This window comes from Eubalaena glacialis, chromosome 7 (genome assembly GCF_028564815.1).
Source record: "Eubalaena glacialis isolate mEubGla1 chromosome 7, mEubGla1.1.hap2.+ XY, whole genome shotgun sequence".
NCBI lineage: Eukaryota > Metazoa > Chordata > Mammalia > Artiodactyla > Balaenidae > Eubalaena > Eubalaena glacialis.
Genome location: NC_083722.1, coordinates 73,811,174 through 73,828,367, shown reverse-complemented (window position 1 = coordinate 73,828,367; position 17,194 = coordinate 73,811,174). Strand labels below are relative to the sequence as shown.

The 17,194-nt window shown below is 50.2% G+C and overlaps 2 protein-coding genes across 5 annotated transcripts in view; both read left to right on the top strand.

Moving 5' to 3' along the window:
• Positions 1–2,335: 2,335 nt before the first annotated feature.
• Positions 2,336–9,856, top strand: QARS1 (glutaminyl-tRNA synthetase 1). Of its 2 annotated transcripts, XM_061196764.1 has the most exons (24): positions 2,336–2,485; positions 2,631–2,778; positions 3,151–3,260; positions 3,417–3,492; positions 3,703–3,767; positions 4,330–4,383; positions 4,509–4,569; positions 4,905–4,976; positions 5,855–5,940; positions 6,106–6,192; positions 6,629–6,728; positions 6,843–6,921; positions 7,003–7,111; positions 7,211–7,341; positions 7,448–7,540; positions 7,654–7,791; positions 7,878–7,965; positions 8,055–8,198; positions 8,317–8,421; positions 8,614–8,706; positions 8,821–8,948; positions 9,042–9,108; positions 9,183–9,308; positions 9,723–9,856. In XM_061196764.1, exons 1-24 carry the CDS (start codon positions 2,369–2,371, stop codon positions 9,771–9,773), a joined length of 2,328 nt encoding a protein of 775 aa, XP_061052747.1. In that variant the 5' UTR covers positions 2,336–2,368; the 3' UTR covers positions 9,774–9,856. The 2 variants fall into 2 exon arrangements, with proteins under 2 accessions (XP_061052747.1, XP_061052748.1); XM_061196765.1 differs by lacking the exons at positions 3,151–3,260; positions 3,417–3,492.
• A 1,218-nt stretch (positions 9,857–11,074) lies between these two features.
• The window catches only part of QRICH1 (glutamine rich 1), a 54,374-nt gene continuing 48,254 nt past the window's right edge, over positions 11,075–17,194 (top strand). For 2 of the 3 annotated variants that reach the window (XM_061196762.1, XM_061196758.1), the window contains exon 1: positions 11,075–11,213. The gene's annotated coding sequence lies outside the window, so the exon portion shown is untranslated. Of the gene's footprint in view, positions 11,214–11,820; positions 11,912–17,194 lie in introns of those variants that run through there. The other variant, XM_061196760.1, reaches the window with a different exon arrangement.

Sequence of the window (17,194 nt, the reverse complement as noted above, 5' to 3'; positions counted from 1 at the left end):
AAAAGCTCAGCCTGTGGGCCCTGCTAGTACTCCTTGGCTGGAGTTAGGGAGTTAGGGGTGGGGGAGAGCAGAAGGAGCTCCTGGAGAAAGCTAGCCTTGTGACCAGTGTCGCTTTTTTCTATTGGGACAACAGCACAAGGGCCATGTGGGGTTGCTGGCCATGGAGAGGGGCCTGGACTGCTGGCTGTGAGGCCCTGCAGTAATGGTGGAATTGCCAAGCTGGGTGTTGGTGCTGGCACACTGCTGGAGGGGCTGCTAGGCATGGGCTGCAACAGGATTGTGCTGGGCCTTCACTGTGTGCAGCCCCAAGTGTCTGGCCACTGGTGACCTGCATGTGCTGGATGCACTACTCAAGGGGCTCTGTCCACCTCTGACCATAGCCCTGCTGCTGCTGAGCCTGCCATATTACCCTTCTGGGGCATTTGCACAAGGCTGCCATGGCCCTCAGCACTGTGGCCACTGCTGCTTCTGTGCGTCAGCCTGTGCCACAGGGACTTGTCCGTAGGTCTGGCTACTGGACCCTGCCTCTTCCCATGCCACAGCTGGGCCTTGCTGGCTGCTCCCTGGCTTTTCTCCTTGTTCATTGTTTTCTTGATTTTCCTTGAAGTAGTGCCAGAGGCTTATGCAAGCAAGCCAGTCCCCCAGGGATGCACCCATCCAACTTTATGGCTCTGCTCTGTGCAAGTCAAAGGGCTCCAGAGGACTGGCTGGCCTGCCACTGCTACTTGTGGCATTCTTGGTAGGGGTAACTGCCTCATCCTGTGACATGGAGCCACAGGGTCAGCACTATGAGGGAACCAGGGAAGAGGGTACAGGCCCTGACCCCACTGAGGGGGCCATCATTAGACCTGCAGGACTTAGTGTTGGTGGTCATGGTGCTGTAATGAATCCTTGGGTGGCATCAGGTACTCTGCTCATCTTAGGCATCTTTGTGGTGAGCTAGACACCTGCAGCTGTGGACTCAGCACAGGGCTGGCGTGGCTATGGTTCTGCTTCTTAGTGCCTGTCTGTGGCACCACTGCACTGCAACTCCTGCTTAATGCCTGCTCCTGGCCTTGGCTGGGCTGGGCATCAGGCTGGGGCCAAGGCGCCATGGGGAGCCAAGACACAGGACTGGCTCTGGATACTGATGCGGAGTGTGGCACTGGGCAGAACCTGGCATGTGGTCATCATGTGGGGCCCAGAAATGGACTTGCTCATTAGTAGGATATAGTACCAAACAAGGACACACTATGGATACGGACTGCAGTCAGGATCCTGACCAGTGCTTGAAGGTCCGGTAGTATCAGTGATGACAAGGCCTCTAAAAGCCTGAGTTCCCATCCCAAATTTGGGCATCTCCTCATCATGTCACCACCAGCAGCTCCAGTTCCATAAAGAAAACAGGTTGTATGTTCAGTTTCAGCCTAATGATTCTCAGCAGGTCCTGGAAGTCCAATGAGACTGGGGAGACCCCCAAGAACATCATCATAATTATTCTACCTTCTCTGTCCCACCCTATCCCAACTTCAATAAAATATCCTGTCAAACACCTGCATGTGGATTTCAAGGTCTAATCTGCTTGTGGTTTTCCTGACATATGCATGCGTTGATAAGGGGGTTAAGTATGACAGGAGATTTTTTTTTTTTTTTTTGGCCACACCACGTGGCTTGTGGGATCTTAGTTCCCTGACCAGGGATTGAACCCAGGCCCTCAGCAGTGAGAGCGCACAGTCCTAACCACTGGACCACCAGGGAATTCCCAGACAGGAGAGTTTAAACCAAATCATCACAGAATTTATGCGAGGCCCTTCCTGGCCAGGTGTGTGTCCAGGTGGGTGCTCAAAAAGTGCCAGACTTTTGAGGCCCATCGATGGGCCATTTCAGACATTCTCTGTGCTCGAGTCTTGACAGAATTTCCCGGGCTTCATTTTGTTCAAATGTTTCCGTGACAACTCCAAAGCTTTGACGTCAGAAACGCGATAGGGACTCAAATTTGTTCCCAAGAACAGAATTGGGATGGTCCCGAGGTTTCCAGGGCTGAAGGAGAAAAGTCGAAGAGCAAAGGGCTATGCCCATGTTTGCCTCCTGCCTTGGTGCTGAACACCTTCCCTCCAGGTCCGCGGCAAGTCATCCCCTGAAGTCCCGTGGCCACTACCCCTTCTAGTGACCTGCAGCACGAAGGCGGAAGTGAAGCGCCTTGAAAGGCAGGAAAGGCCGCCCTCTGCCCTTTCAATGACGCTAACAACCTTGGAGATCCCCGCCCCCTCCCGCCAAGGAAGGACACCATTGGCTCTCCCTGACGGCGTCGCTCTCCAATTGGCCAGTGGGCTAATGCCAATGTGCAGATTGGCCCCAAAGTTTTCTTTCGGTTTCCGGCGTCCCAGCAATGGCAGCTCTGGACTCCCTGTCGCTCTTCACCGGCCTCGGCCTGAGCGAACACAAGGCCCGCGAGACGCTCAAGAACACGGCTCTGAGCGCGCAGCTGCGCGAGGCGGCGACCCAGGTGCGAACCCAAGTCCCTGGGCCGGGCTGCCGACTGTTCCCCAACGCAGCGCCAGGCTCGGTCCTGACCCCAACCAACCTAGCTTGTCTTGTTCAGGCCTTTCTTACTGGGCATGGGGCTTATCTCCTGACCCCTCTGACCTCAGGCGCAACAGACTCTGGGCTGCACCATCGACAAGGCTACCGGGACCCTGCTCTATGGCTTGGCCTCCCGACTCAGGGATCCGCGGCGTCTCTCTTTCCTCGTGAGCTACATAGCCAATAGGAAGATCCATACGGAGACCCAGCTGAGCGGTGAGACCCCTGCCTGTCCTGCCGCTTCCACCTCCAACTCCTCCTCTCAGCCAAGATCCCTATCTACCCATTCTGCGAAGTCTCTCAGCGTCTCTCTGCATTACTAGTTCTGCATTCCCCTCTAAACCCAGGCCCTGGCACTGAGGGATGGAGAGGGCCACCGCTGGTGAGACTGACTAGAGAACTGTAGGTCTGAGGGAGAGTTTCCCTCAGAACACATGCTTCTTTCCTGTGACCTCAGGGCTTCTCTAGAGGTGCAAGACAATTTCCCAGGAGGCCAAACTAATTGGGGTTTCATGGATCGGATTAGGGCTCTGTCTTCCTACTTCTTGGAGCTGAGATGCCACAAATTCATTGGCTCTCCTTTTTCAGCTGCCCTTGAGTATGTGCGGAGTCATCCCCTGGACCCCATCAACACCATGGACTTTGAGCAGGAATGTGGTGTGGGCATTGTGGTGACCCCAGAGCAGATTGAGGAGGCTGTGAGTCTTTCCCCAGGCATCGGTTGCCTCCTTAGTACTGACCCTGAAAAGGAGTGGCTCAGCTTTTCCAACCAGGAAGACCCAGGGTGAGGGTGTGGGTTCCTAGAGCATTTCTGAAGGACACTTTCCTGAACCACATGGTTTGGCTTTCTGTAGGTGGAGGCTGCCATAAATCGCCACCGACCCCAGCTCCTAGTAGAGCGTTACCATTTCAATATGGGGCTGCTGATGGGTGAGCAGGGCCTGGGGCAGGGGACTATGTTATTCTCTCTAGTCATGGCTTCTCTTCTGCATGGGTGAGAGGGAGGTGGGAAGAGGAATAGGAACACCTTAAAAGTGGTCTGGCTGTGGTTTTTGAGGTCAGCCAGGTTCTTTTCTTGGGAAAGAGGGTGGGCAATGTCCTGCTTTGCCTTTCTGCAGCTCCCTCTGCCCATATTTCTAGGAGAGGCTCGGGCTGCGCTCAAGTGGGCAGATGGCAAAATGATCAAGCACGAAGTAGACATGCAGGTGGGTGCCTCCTTGAGCTGAAGCAGGCAAAGACCCTGCCAGAGACAGTGTCTAGAGTCCACTGAGGGATAAATGGTGGTGGTAGGGGAAGAGAGCCTATTCCTATTCTGATGATGGATAGTAGAGCTTGGGGTAGAGGGGGCAGCACCCAGTTGGACAGTGAAAGACTTGGGCCTCAGGGTTCTGCCTAATTTGGGGTGAGTTGCTTTACTCTGAACCTCAGTTTCCTCATCTTGTAAATAAGGGTGATGTGGCCTTCATCTCAGCGTGCTGGCAGAGAATCACAAGAGGGTGATGGTTGAGGTAGATGGCATATCTTGATGCTGGGCCCACAGTTCCTTTCTGTAAATGGCTGTTTTTGTTACCTGAGCCCAGGACCCTCAGGAGGGAAAAAGCATTTGAGGCCGCAGAATCATGTGAGGAGCAGAGGTGGGATGGGCTAGGTAGGTTTTTCAAGGTGGTGCCAGTAGACAGAACCAAGAAGCCCTTAGCTGGATGGGTGGATGGGGTCAGTCATGGGCTCCTGTCCCAGCTCTGACTCTGGTCTCTGCTCTCTGCTCAGGTCCTCCACCTCCTGGGTCCCAAGACGGAGACTGATCTGGAGAAGAAGCCCAAGGTGGGACCAAGCATGGTCTTGGGTCCTGGGGATGAGGTGGGGTAGGGTGAAACTTCAGGCTGGGGAAGGGAGTATCTGACCCCAGTGATCCCGAGACCTTGACCCAACTTTTGAACTTCTCTCAGGTGGCAAAGGCTCGGCCAGAAGAAACAGCCCGAAGGACAGCAAAGGATGTGGTGGAGAATGGTGAGAGGCTTGAGGCTCCTGTCACATTCAACTCCCTGATTTCTGGGTTTTCCACCTGATGGGTCCTTATAGCCCAGATTTCTCAGGCCGTTGGCTTAGTCAACACTCTGTCTTCTGCTGCAAGACTGGAATTTCTGGTGTTTCCTTTACCCAGAAACTAGTCAGAGGAAGCCTGAGAAGTCTGGTCTGTATCTCTTGTCTCTGGGGTTGGGGTAAGAGGGGACTGCTTGGTTCTATTCCGGTTGCAGGATATGGGTAGTATCGACAGGCACCTCCCTGAGCTGGATGTGGTAGCTGTATCCAGAGAATAAGTTTCCTTGGTCTATTCTTTGCAGGTGAGGCTGTTGTTCAGACCCTGTCTCTGATGGAGCAGCTCCGAGGCGAGGCGCTTAAGTTCCACAAGCCTGGTGAGCAGGCAGGTTGAAACTCTGTGGAGGGCTGGATTTTTTTTTTTTTTTTTAATTTTATTGAAGTATAATTGATTTGTAATGTTGTGTTTAATTTCTGCTGTACAGCAAAGTGACTCAGTTATACATATATATATATTCTTTTCCATTATGGTTTATCACAGGATACTGAATATAGTTCCCTGTGCTATACAGTAGGAACTTGTTGTTTATTCATCCTATATATAACAGTTTACATCTGCTAATCCCAAACTCCCAGTACTTTCCTCCCTTATCCCTGCTCCCCACCTTGGCAACCACAAGTCTGTTCTCTATGTCAGTGAGTCTGTCTGTTTTGTAGATATGTTCATTTATGTCGTATTTTAGATTCCACCTATAAGTAATATCATATTGTATTTGTCTTTCTGACTGACTTTGCTTAGTGTGATAATCTCTGGGTCCATCCATGATGCTGCACATGGCATTATTTCATTCTTTTTAATGGCTAAGTAATATTCCATTATATATATATGTTCCACATCTTCTTTATCCATTCATCTAACGGTGGACATTTAGGTTGTTTCCACGTCTTGGCTATTGTAAATAGTGCTGCTGTGAACGTAGTGATGCATGTATCTTCTTGAATTATAGTTTTGTCTGGGTATATGCCCATCAGTGGGATTGCTGGATCATATGGCAACTCTATTTTTAGTTTTTGGATGAAACTCCATACTGTTTTTCATATGGCTTCACCAATTTACATTCCCACCAACAGTGTAAGAGGGTTTCCTTTTCTTGTGGAGGGCTGGATCTTAATAGCAATTCTTGTAGTCAGGTCCCTGGGATAGGGAGCCCTGGGCTGCAGCCTGGTATCATCAGGCTTGTTCTGGCCCTGGCAGGTGAGAACTACAAGACCCCGGGCTATGTGACCACTCCACATACCGTGGATCTACTGAAGCAGCACCTGGAAATCACTGGAGGACAGGTGTGTGGGAGTATTGCCAGGCTAGCTAGTGCCATCATCACTTGCCTGGGGCTGCCTTCATACTACCCCACCTTACCTATCACCATGGCCTCCCTGGGAAGGGTCATCCTTTAGTGTAGTCTGAGCTCTGACCTGATTCCTCTGCTCCCATTCCTCTTATCTCAGGTACGTACCCGGTTCCCGCCAGAACCCAATGGAATCCTGCACATTGGACATGCCAAAGCCATCAACTTCAACTTTGGCTATGCCAAGGTGAGTGTGTCTGGGGACTTGGCAAGCAGGGTAACCGCTTGCTGCTCCCATGACTAGGTACCAGAGAGGTATCACTACTTTTCCTGCTGCTTCCATAAAGTGTCCCAGAGCAGACAGAGGCCTTGGAGGGGATACCTAGAAATGTGTGACAGATACCTAGGAATCCATCCAGTTGGGCTCATTGAGGAAAAACTCTTGGTGAGGCAGTGAGTTCACATTTGGGGAAATTCCCAGTGCAACCTCTTGGGCTTAGGAAGAGGCTATGCTGCGTCCCACGTTACTATGAGATGCCTTGTTTAGGGCATTTAGATACAGGAAGGTGAGTGAAAGATATTTTCAATTCTGACGTGGGAGAGCTCTGAGAATGTCCCAGTTTGATGAGATGGATTGTAGGAGCTGATGATGTGGGAGCTCACAGATACTGCAACTCTCCTAGGCCAACAATGGGATCTGTTTCCTGCGCTTTGATGACACCAACCCTGAGAAGGAGGAAGCAAAGTTCTTCACTGCCATCTGCGACATGGTGGCCTGGCTGGGTATGGGTTGGGGAAGGCCTGGGCAGAACTGCTTATCAGTGGGCCTCTCCCTGGGCCATGGCCTGCCATTGGGTGTCCCTGATTGGTTGCTAATACTGTCTCATTCTGCCCCAGGTTACACACCTTACAAGGTGACATATGCCTCCAACTATTTTGACCAGCTGTATGCGTGGGCCGAGGAGCTTATCCGCAGGTGAGGCGAAGGCCATGATGTGGAGCCAGTCAGGCTGACCAGGGCACAGCCATGCTGGGCATTCACACCCCTTCCTCATAGGGGTCAGGCCTATGTGTGCCACCAGCGAGGAGAGGAGCTCAAAGGCCACAACCCACTGCCCTCACCCTGGAGAGACCGTCCCACAGAGGAGTCGCTGCTGCTCTTCGAGGTGGGGCTCTGGGGGTGCAATTGGGTCTAGGTGGGCCAAGGTACTGAGAATGAGATGCCCTTGTGCTGAATGGCAGCCTGAGCCCTTGCTCCCTCTCAGGCAATGCGCAAGGGCAAGTTTGCAGAGGGTGAGGCCACGCTGCGGATGAAGCTGGTGATGGAGGATGGCAAGATGGACCCTGTGGCCTATCGAGTCAAGTATACACCGCACCACCGCACAGGGGACACCTGGTGGGTGTGAGGTGGGGGTGGGGTTGTGGAGTTGTAGAGTGGCGGGTGGGCCATGGGTAGGGCAGAGTGGGGCCGGATGGTGGGGCCCACTGCCTATGCCCTGCAGGTGCATCTACCCCACCTATGACTACACACACTGCCTCTGTGACTCCATCGAGCATATCACCCACTCACTCTGCACCAAGGAATTCCAGGCCCGGTGAGGGAGCTGGGCCCGTGGGGAGGGGAGGGCCAGTGGGATTCCAGCAGCCCTTCCTGCCGGTCTCTCCCTGGTTGGAGGTGGCCAGTCCTGACTCTGCCCTCCCACCCCAGACGCTCTTCCTACTTCTGGCTGTGCAATGCACTGGACGTCTATTGTCCTGTGCAGTGGGAGTACGGCCGCCTCAATCTGCACTATGCTGTTGTCTCTAAGAGGAAGATTCTCCAGCTTGTAGCAGCTGGCGCTGTGCGGTAGGTGTGGCTTTTTGGCTAATGAAGGTTGGTGGTACTAGTAGCATGTGCTGCCAAAGGTCTTCTCACCACCACCTCGCCCACAGGGATTGGGATGACCCACGGCTCTTCACGCTCACAGCCTTACGTCGGCGGGGCTTCCCGCCTGAGGCCATCAACAACTTCTGTGCTCGGGTATAGCCGAGTGGGCTGAGTGGGCAGGTGGGGGCTGAGCACAGTAATATGTGGTTGTGGCTGTGACTGATGCTATCCTTTCCTGCTAGGTGGGAGTGACAGTGGCACAGACCACAATGGAACCACATCTGCTAGAAGCCTGTGTGCGTGATGTGCTGAATGACACAGCCCCTCGGGCCATGGCTGTGCTAGAGCCATTACAGGTGGTCATCACCAATTTTCCTGCTGCCAAGGTAAGTCTCCTTCAGTGTGTGTGTGTGTGTGTGTGTGTGTGTGTTGGGGGGTGCACCTGGGTTTGGGTGTGGGAATCCCAGTGCCTAGTGTGACTCAGACACTTATCTCCTGCTATAGTCCTTGGACATTCAGGTACCCAGCTTCCCAGCTGATGAGACCAAGGGCTTCCATCAGATTCCCTTTGGACCCATTGTCTTCATTGAAAGGACTGACTTCAGAGAGGTGAATGGGGGTGGTGAAGGGTCCTATTTGTTCCCGGGCCCAGTCCTGAGGGCCCTTCATCTCTTCTTCTATCAGTCCATCTACTCCCTGCTTCAGTCAAACCAATCCTTGCCAGACCTAGGGGTGGGAGAAGCCTCTTGTACCTGCCCGACCCTTGCAGCCTCTTGTGTCCACCCCACTTCCTACCTCTAGGAGCCAGAGCCAGGCTATAAGCGCCTGGCATGGGGCCAGCCCGTGGGCCTGAGGCATACAGGCTACATCATCGAGCTGCAGCATGTTGTCAAGGTGAGAGCCAGCTGCAGCCTTCCTACCACAGTGCCTGCTGGGGTGAGGATCTGGGTGCAGCTTGCAGTCCTGGTAGTGGTGTCCAAGTCTGATTGCAGGCCCCTTGACTTCCAGGGCCCTAGTGGCTGTGTGGAAAGGCTTGAGGTGACCTGCAGACGGGCAGATGCTGGAGAAAAGCCCAAGGCATTTATTCACTGGGTATCACAGCCTCTGACGTGTGAGATTCGCCTCTACGAGCGACTGTGAGTGAACAGAGCTGGTGTTGGGGCAGGTACAAGATGGGCATTGCTTGCTGTGGCTGCCCAGCTGGAGTCTGACCTTCACTCTGGCTGCAGATTTCAGCACAAGAACCCTGAGGATCCTGCTGAGGTGCCTGGTGGATTCTTAAGTGACTTGAACCCGGTAGGCTCATGGGGTATGGGGTGAGGGTGGTGGGCCTTTCTGGCTGGATGGCCACCTGAGTTCTCTGCCCACAGGCATCACTACAAGTGGTCGAGGCAGCATTAGTGGACTGTTCTGTGGCCCTGGCAAAGCCCTTCGACAAGTTCCAGTTTGAGCGGCTTGGTTACTTTTCTGTGGATCCAGACAGCCGCCAGGGACAGGTGCTTGAATTTACCTTTCCGCAACAATGATGGTGGTGGCTGCCATTCTCTGTGCCAAGCACTTTGCTGACATTTCCTTACTTAATCTTCACCACCTGAGGTGGGGTTCATGTTCTACCGATGAGGAAACAGGCTCAGAGGTTAAGTCCGTGCACAAAATTTTGTATGAACCCTTCCTTTCTTATTCCTCAAGGTAGGGGGAAGGCATAGGGATTGTTATAATTCTTATAAAATGGAGACCCAGAGCCATCCAGTCCTTTAGCCAAAGTCAGAAAGTTATTGAGAACTAGAGTTTCTTGGCCCTCAGCTCCTCTGGGATGAAGTGAGGGTCGGAGTGGGGTGTCTGGTGAGACCCACTTAGGCCTTCTGGCCTGGTTCTGGCTTGGTGGTCATTCCTCCCCCTCTGCCCTCCAGCTTGTCTTCAACCGGACCGTCACACTGAAGGAGGACCCAGGAAAAGTGTGAACTGGAAGTCCTGTGGACCTACCTCATCCTTCTGGAGGCGAGGGGTACCCAGACTCCATGTCAATAAAGAACAGCTAAATCCCTCTGGGGTCTGTGTTATGTCTCTGGTCTCCTAGCACCCGAGGGCCTTAGAGTCATGCTGGGGGAGGGGGAAGGTACGCTACACACAGAGCAGTACTGACAGCTTTGAAACCACTGGTGCACTTCTTGATGCTCGAGGGCTGAGGCCTGGGCCTGATTCGTTATCTTCTGCACCTGGTCTGAGGGAACGGTGGGTCCTGGGATGCTGCTCCACTGTTAGGAGCCCTGTGTCAGAGGGACCTGGAAGGTTTGTGTCTGCCTGCATGCCTAGGCAGATGGAGAGGCCTGGCTCCTAGTCCAGTCATTAAAAAATAATTATTGAGTACCTACTATGTGCCAGGCACAGTGAGATGAGGAAGACCTGTGTGGTGGCCTTCTAAGTCCACCACCTAGTTGGGGAGACAGAGGGCGACCAGGTATTGTGCAGATGTCTCCCTGGGGCCTGTGTGAGGCTGGAGGAGGTTTCTGACCCAGCCTGGGCCTCTGAAGACTACTCTCAGGAAGTGACTCCTGAGGGGAACCCCAAAGGACTAGGAGTTTGCCAGGGAAGGATGAACAAGTGCAAAGGTCCAGAGGCCTTTTTAAGAAACAGTATGGTAGTCTATGCCCCTCTGGGGCAGTGTGGGCTACTGGTGAAGCCCTCGTGTGCCTGCAGCTTTAACACCCTCCACATTTTCCCTGTATACAAACACCAGGCTACCAGAGGCCCGCTTTAAGGTGGACTGGACTGCGGAAGGCTGAATTAGGATGACAGCAGATAGAGGGTGAGGGGTGGGTCCCAGATGCTAGGGATTCCTGGAGGAGAGTGACCCGGGGCTTCCTAGGTGGGGTGCGGCTGGAGGCGCCGGGCCTAGGTCAGAGGCTGTGGGGCCCACCTTAAGTAAGAGGCTGGTCTCCGCACCGCGTGAGGCTGCGAGAAGGAGGCCCCGGCAGGCGGCAGAAGGGTCCTGAGAGTGAGCTTCGAGCCCAGGCCTGCCCAGGCTCCAGGGCTAGGCCGATCTCCGGCCCTGGCTCCGCCCCACATGGAGGGGCGTCTGAGGGCGGTACGCTCCGCCCTACACCCCGGGCTTCTGCCGCTCCTGCAACCCTAGGCTCGGCCTCTCTCCTCTGCAGAAGCGTTCCCTTTAAGTCTGGCCAGGAGGCAGCCTTAGTTCTCGCGGGATTCGACGCCCCAATCATCGCGAGAGAGGCTTTCGGCACTCATTGGCTGTGAGGGTTGAATGTAAGATGGCGCCCAGGGAGCTGTGAGGGGAAAATCCTGTCGGTCTTGGAGCGGCGACGGCAGAACCGGGGCCCCGAGCGGTGCGGCGGGGCCGGCGGGTAGAACGGCGGCGGCGGCGGCGGCGGCGACGTCGCCGGGTGAGGGCTCCAGTTGGGGCAGGGATGTGGCGGGGTTGCGGGCCTGAGACAGCGGGCCCACCCCACACAACGGCGGGCGGGGGCGGGCGGGGGCGGGCGGGGGCGGGCGGGCCGCTGCCGCTGGGCCCAGGAGACCTCGGGGCGGCTTCGGAGCCGAGAACGACCCAGGGCTCGCACGCCCCCGCCCCCTGGGTGGGGGAGGGGCGGTTCGGGGATTCGGGTGGGCACGGCGCGCGAATGCGCGCTGGTGGGCGCGCGCGGCCGGGGCTGTTTATATGGTCGGGGGCGCGCGCGCTGTGCGGCCCTCCCGGTGCGCGTGGCCACTGACGTGCGCGTTCCCGACCCGGATATCTCGGCTCCTGGAGCTGCAGCCCGTCGGCCAGAGCGGCTTTCTGGGGCGCGCGCCCCGAAGTCGGGGGTCGCGGGCAGGCGCGCGGCCTGCTGTTGGGTGGCGGCACCACTGCGCGGGCGCGCAGGACACCCCTGCTGCGGGGAGGGGCGGCGGGCGGGCAGCTTGCAGTTTGGAGAAGGTTGTGGGTTGGACCCTTCCTGCTCAGGTGACGTCCCCGGACCAACGGGGCCTAGGCCTGAGGAGAAACCAACCTGCTTTGCGGTCTGGCTTGCGGCCCCGCTTCTCTGCGAAGTGGGCGAGATTGCTGGTTCTCTAAGAATGAGGTGTCCCGAGGCCCATGTGCAGGGTGGGTACTTGGGAGGGTGCTACCCTGATTCTGAAACCGAGCTCTGTTCGTCTGTGAGGGCAACGAACCCCCTCGACTTTCCTCACCTTGTTTTGATGCTTTGTGCTGGAGAGGGAAGGCAAATCCTAAAAGGCCCTTCAGTGGTATTTGTTTTCTTGTCATTAGAAAGTAATTCTTCATTAAAGCGCAATTCTTAGACGTCACCTCTGTGCGCTCCGGAAGGGGATCCACTTCTATGGACACTGTGAAACTACCCAAGCTCTAAATTGCCACTTTAAATCCTGAAATGCAGCCTTTTCCTCTGTTTCGTTGGGAGGGGCTTACTTGTACTCTGTTAGGTTAAAGGGCCCGCTATTGCTCAGCCAAAAAGTTGCTCAGAACGAAATTGAACAATCTGATAATCAGTGCTTTGCCGTCTTTTGTAAGTCCGAAGATCCCCCAGCAGATCTGAAATCTGCCTGCAAAGGTCACTTTTGATCCAGGATTTCAATCCTTTTCAGCTTTTTTATTTTTTTAAATCCCAGCACTGTGTTCTGGTGCCAGGGGAGTTCTAGGTTTGTCCAGAGAAATAGGTACTTCTTTTTTCTAAGACAAAATATGTGCTAGTTTACGTTTTACAGTTTTGCTTCATTAAATTTAAGGAAAAAGAAACTAAGTGGAACTAAAATTAGCAATTAAATTTGAAAATGGTGGGGGTAGAAAACTACCTAAATACTGTATTATTAGAAAGCTCTTAATATACTGTATTATTTTAAGAACAAGGTTAAAATTTAAAAAGAGGCTGAGGATGGAAGGAGCTTCTTTGTTCTGTCTTCTTTAGAATGTTACAGGTCTTAAGAACTCAGGACAAGCAGCAGAAATGCATGCAACATGGTGACTGGTGAGTTAGAATTATTCATATGCTGTAAATATGTGTGCAGTTTTTTTCCTGGTAATATTGAAACGTTAGAAATCCTGCCAGTCATTCTGGGTGCTGTCTGCCAGAAATTAGTAGTTGCTGGAAAATTGAATATGTGGGAGAACTGGCATCTTTGAAGCCAGCCAGTTTGCTGCTTGAACAGTGTTTTCCTCTTAAAATGTAAGTCAGTGCAACTTTCAGGTTTTAGCATGACAAGGCATCAGCTTTTCTAAGGATCCAAATGGTTCAAAGACAAGCAGTCAAGTTTATCTAGGATACACTTAAAATATTAATACACCATTTAGGCCTGCTTTTTCTGGAATTTTTAACCGTTACGTTTGAGGTCTGCCTTTTAAATTGGTGTCTGTAGATAATATTTTTTCATAAGCTCATTAACTAAGATTTCCCTATTAAAAGATGTCCTGCTTCCAGTCCTCTGTGATGAATAATTTGTGTACCTCTCCATAAACGTCTGCCTTTCCACAACCCCTTTCCACTTATGTTGCCATTTTAAAGGAAAGATCAAATTGTGGTTGAAGTTTCATGTAAATTTGAATTGCTCCAAAAGGTAACCAAAGTTAGGGGCTCTGGGTGTGGCTGTCCTCCATCATGACAGCTTCAGAATCAGGGATTTCTTCCTTCAAGCTTGCATGCCTTCTTTTAATTTAATCAAGTACAAGTTTGTCTCTGATATGCCATGCTTCTTGTTTGTGTACTTTTTATTTTTATTTAATTTATTTATTTATATTTTTTATTAGTTAATTAATTTATTTATTTTTGGCTGAGTTGGGTCTTTGTTGCTGTGCGCGGGCTTTCTCTAGTTGGGGCTACTCTTCGTTGTGGTGCGCGGGCTTCTCATTGCAGTGTCTTCTCTTGTTGCGGAGCACGGGCTCTAGGCGTGCGGGCTTCAGTAGTTGTGGTTCGCGGGCTCTAGAGCGCAGGCTCAGTAGTTGTGGCGCACAGGCTTAGTTGCTCCGCGGCATGTGGGAATCTTCCCGGACCAGGGCTCGAACCCGTGTCCCCTGCATTGGCAGGCGGATTCTTAACCGCTGCGCCACCAGGGAAGCCCGCTAGCGTACTTTTTAAATGGCCACCCTTTATCTGTAATGGTCTTTTATTTCTCAGCCTCAGAATGAAGTGTTATATGAACACCTGTTCTTTTCAATTTCTTTGTAGGTAGTTGCCCTGAATTTTGTTCCAGAGGTTTTAAGTCCTTTCCAGGCTTCACTTAAATGCTCCACTAGTTTTTTCCTAATTGTCACATTGGATTGTGATTTCTAATTGTAGCTGCATGAAGAAATGATAGATTAACCCCTTGCTTTGCTGAAAAGGGGAAAAGAATGGTCCTTTATTGTCACACTTTAGGCTAGGGCAAAACTGTAGGTAGAGCTGGTGGACTGTGTCAGAAAGCCCTTCTTTGCATGTGCGTTTGAAGTATCTATCTATACATATTAATTCAGTAGATCTGTATACAATTTAATGAAAAATTCTAAAGTGAACCACTGTGTAACTAGCACCTCTTCAAGAAATAGAACAATGCCAGCACTTCTGAACCCTTCATGAGTCCCTTCGTGGTTGCAGCTTCTCATTCCCTAGAGACAATGACTATTCTGAATTCTGTGATAATCATGTTCTTTGTTTTTCTTTTTACTACCTTCGTATCCCTCAACAACCTAGTTTTATTTAATTTTGAATTTTATATAAATGGAGTCATGCTGTTTTGTATCTTATTCTAGCATTGTGCCTGTGACATTCATCCACGTTGTGTGCAGCTGTAGTTCATTCATTCCAATTTCTGTATAGTAGTCTGCTGTTTGAACAAACCATAATTTATTCACTCTATTATTGATAGACATCTAGATTCCTTCCAGTTTGGGGCTATTAACAATGCTACTATGAACGTTCTTCGTTAAGTACATTTGTATAGGTGTGTGTCATGTACATCTAGGGATAGAATTTGCTGGATCATGTGGAATGGACGTTTTCAAACTTCACTAGATAATGCAAACAGTTGTGCCAGGTTACAGCTCATCAGTCGTTGGTAGGAATATGAGTTTAAGTTTCTGGTTGAAAGTGTGTTGTCTAGAACTAGAACCATGGTGAAAATGCCCCTATATCAGGGACTTCTCTATCTGGTGAAGGCATGGGGCAGATGAAATTATCCTAATGGGATAATTTCTATCACAAACCGTGTGGTGGGTTAGTATCTTTAAGAATAGAACTGTGTCTCCCCATCTGCTTCTTTGAAATGACTCCTTATGTTAATTAGGACAAATGTGACTGTGACTCCTTAAAATGGAAATTGATGTTTTTTTCATGTGAATGTGTTCTTCAAACCAGAACTAAGCTATGAGGAACCATTGCTAGTAGATGTGAGCCTTAAGAGGGGCCCAAGAGCATGACCATTGGGTAAACAGGAAGAGGCAGGGCTCTGAGGCAGCTCCAAGTGTCTTCTCTTAGTTCATCACATATTCAAGACCCACCCTGCAGAGCTGCATGGGGGCCGGGAAGAGGTACCAGATTCGAGGGGACCCAAGAAGGGATGACTCCCCTGAGTACTTAGGCCTTCCCTTAGTACTGAAATAGAAAAAAATTAGCAAACAGAAATGTAATAGATTGTTGCTTTGGAGTAACCTTTTCCTCTTGTGTACTAGAGATAAAATAATTAGAATAATGATAACTGTGGTATACTGAGGGCCTGCTCTTTGTCAGGCACTGTGCTAAGCTCCAGTAGAAGGAAGTACAGGGGAAATAACCAGTAAAAATGTGTGCAGTTGTAGTGAAAATTTCCTGGGTCTGTTGGTGGGGGGGTTGGTTTGTCTATTGTTTTGCAAAGCAGCTATGCTTAAAGTATTCAGAAGCAAATGCTTGGCTACAGACTCCACCCCAAAGAGCCCCAGAGTGTTTTCCCCTCCATTTCTGATTCCCAGAAATTGGGAGTACTCAACTATCCCTCCAGCTTCATGTTTTTCGGAAGTATTTTAGTTCATCAGTTTACTTAATGCTCCTCACTGAGTCTTTGACTTGGGGCTAATTAAGAATCTTCTTTCTTTTGGGGTTATAGAGTGTAGTTTCATTAAGTTTATCCATTTTTCTTTCTCTGTTACCAAGGCTCAGCCTTATGTATCTGGTGAGCAACGTCTTGAATTTAACAGTCTTCATTATTATGCAAGCTTCTGTTGCTTGATGGTTTTGTCTTTCAGAGTTTCAGATTTTGAGGGAAAAATCAAACTGTGAACAACCAGAATTGTTTGTGTGTCTGTTACTGTTATTGTGGTATAACCACTATGCAAAAAGGATTACTTTTTAACTGTCTTTTTGGTTTAATACAAATTGCGGAAAATACAGGAGTGTATTAAACAGGAAGAAATTTAAGTCCTCTGTTATTCCACACTACCCAGGCATAACTGCTGTTATGCCAGTTTTTCTTCTTGGGTACATAATTAAACCATACTGGGATATATAAATACAATTGTATTGGCCTCCCTTTTCCCACGTAATGTGTCTTCTGTGTCACTAAATTTTTTTATTTTAAAACCAAACGTTTGTTGGGGGAAGGTGGATCTTCTAGGTATTAACATGCTTTTTTTTTTTTAAGTTACTATGTTACAGAAGGATGTGTGGAATCACACAAAAAGCTTGGAAGCAGACCTTCTTTATATGAATTTGATATATAATCACAGTGGCATTTTAAATCAGCGGGCAAATAAATTTCAATAATTCAGTAAATGATACAGGGTTGTTGGGTCTTTGGAAATAAAATTAGGCTTTTACCTCACACTATGCAAAATAAATTCTAAATGGATCAAAGCATTGTATAAATAATTACACTGTAAATTTAAAAATTGTAAGTGAATGAGTTTATGGTAAAGGCAGACTTTTTCTGAGCATAAAAGCAAAGGAAGAACCTATCACCACTATTGAGAATATGTTTAATTTTTCTCAGTGTTGTTTTTTACTCACTGACTGGTCTCAAATATTTAAATGTATTTCTGAAGCCACCCCACCCCCCGCCCCAAGCAGCACTTTTGTGTCAGGTCAAATGCTGACTTAGTGTACTTTCATTATTGGAATGTGTCAGTCTGGTAGATACTGCCAAGTGAGCAGATTAAAAAGACAAGAAATGAAGCCTTGTGTATAAATGAGCAGATTGGAATATTCTTTCAAATTGGCCTTTTCCATTATATATTTTTTTAAGTTCTCCATTGAATTCATTATTTGTTAGTATTTAGCTTCCTCTGAGTTAGTGGTTCTCAGATGATTCTGTGGACTTGTACAGTCAGTGAAGAACCTCTTGGGGGCTTAGTGAAAGGAAAAAGCAATGGGAATTAGGAAGTAGTAGCTTCTGCTTAGAGCCAACAGTAGACTGTAAGGTTGGAGCACTG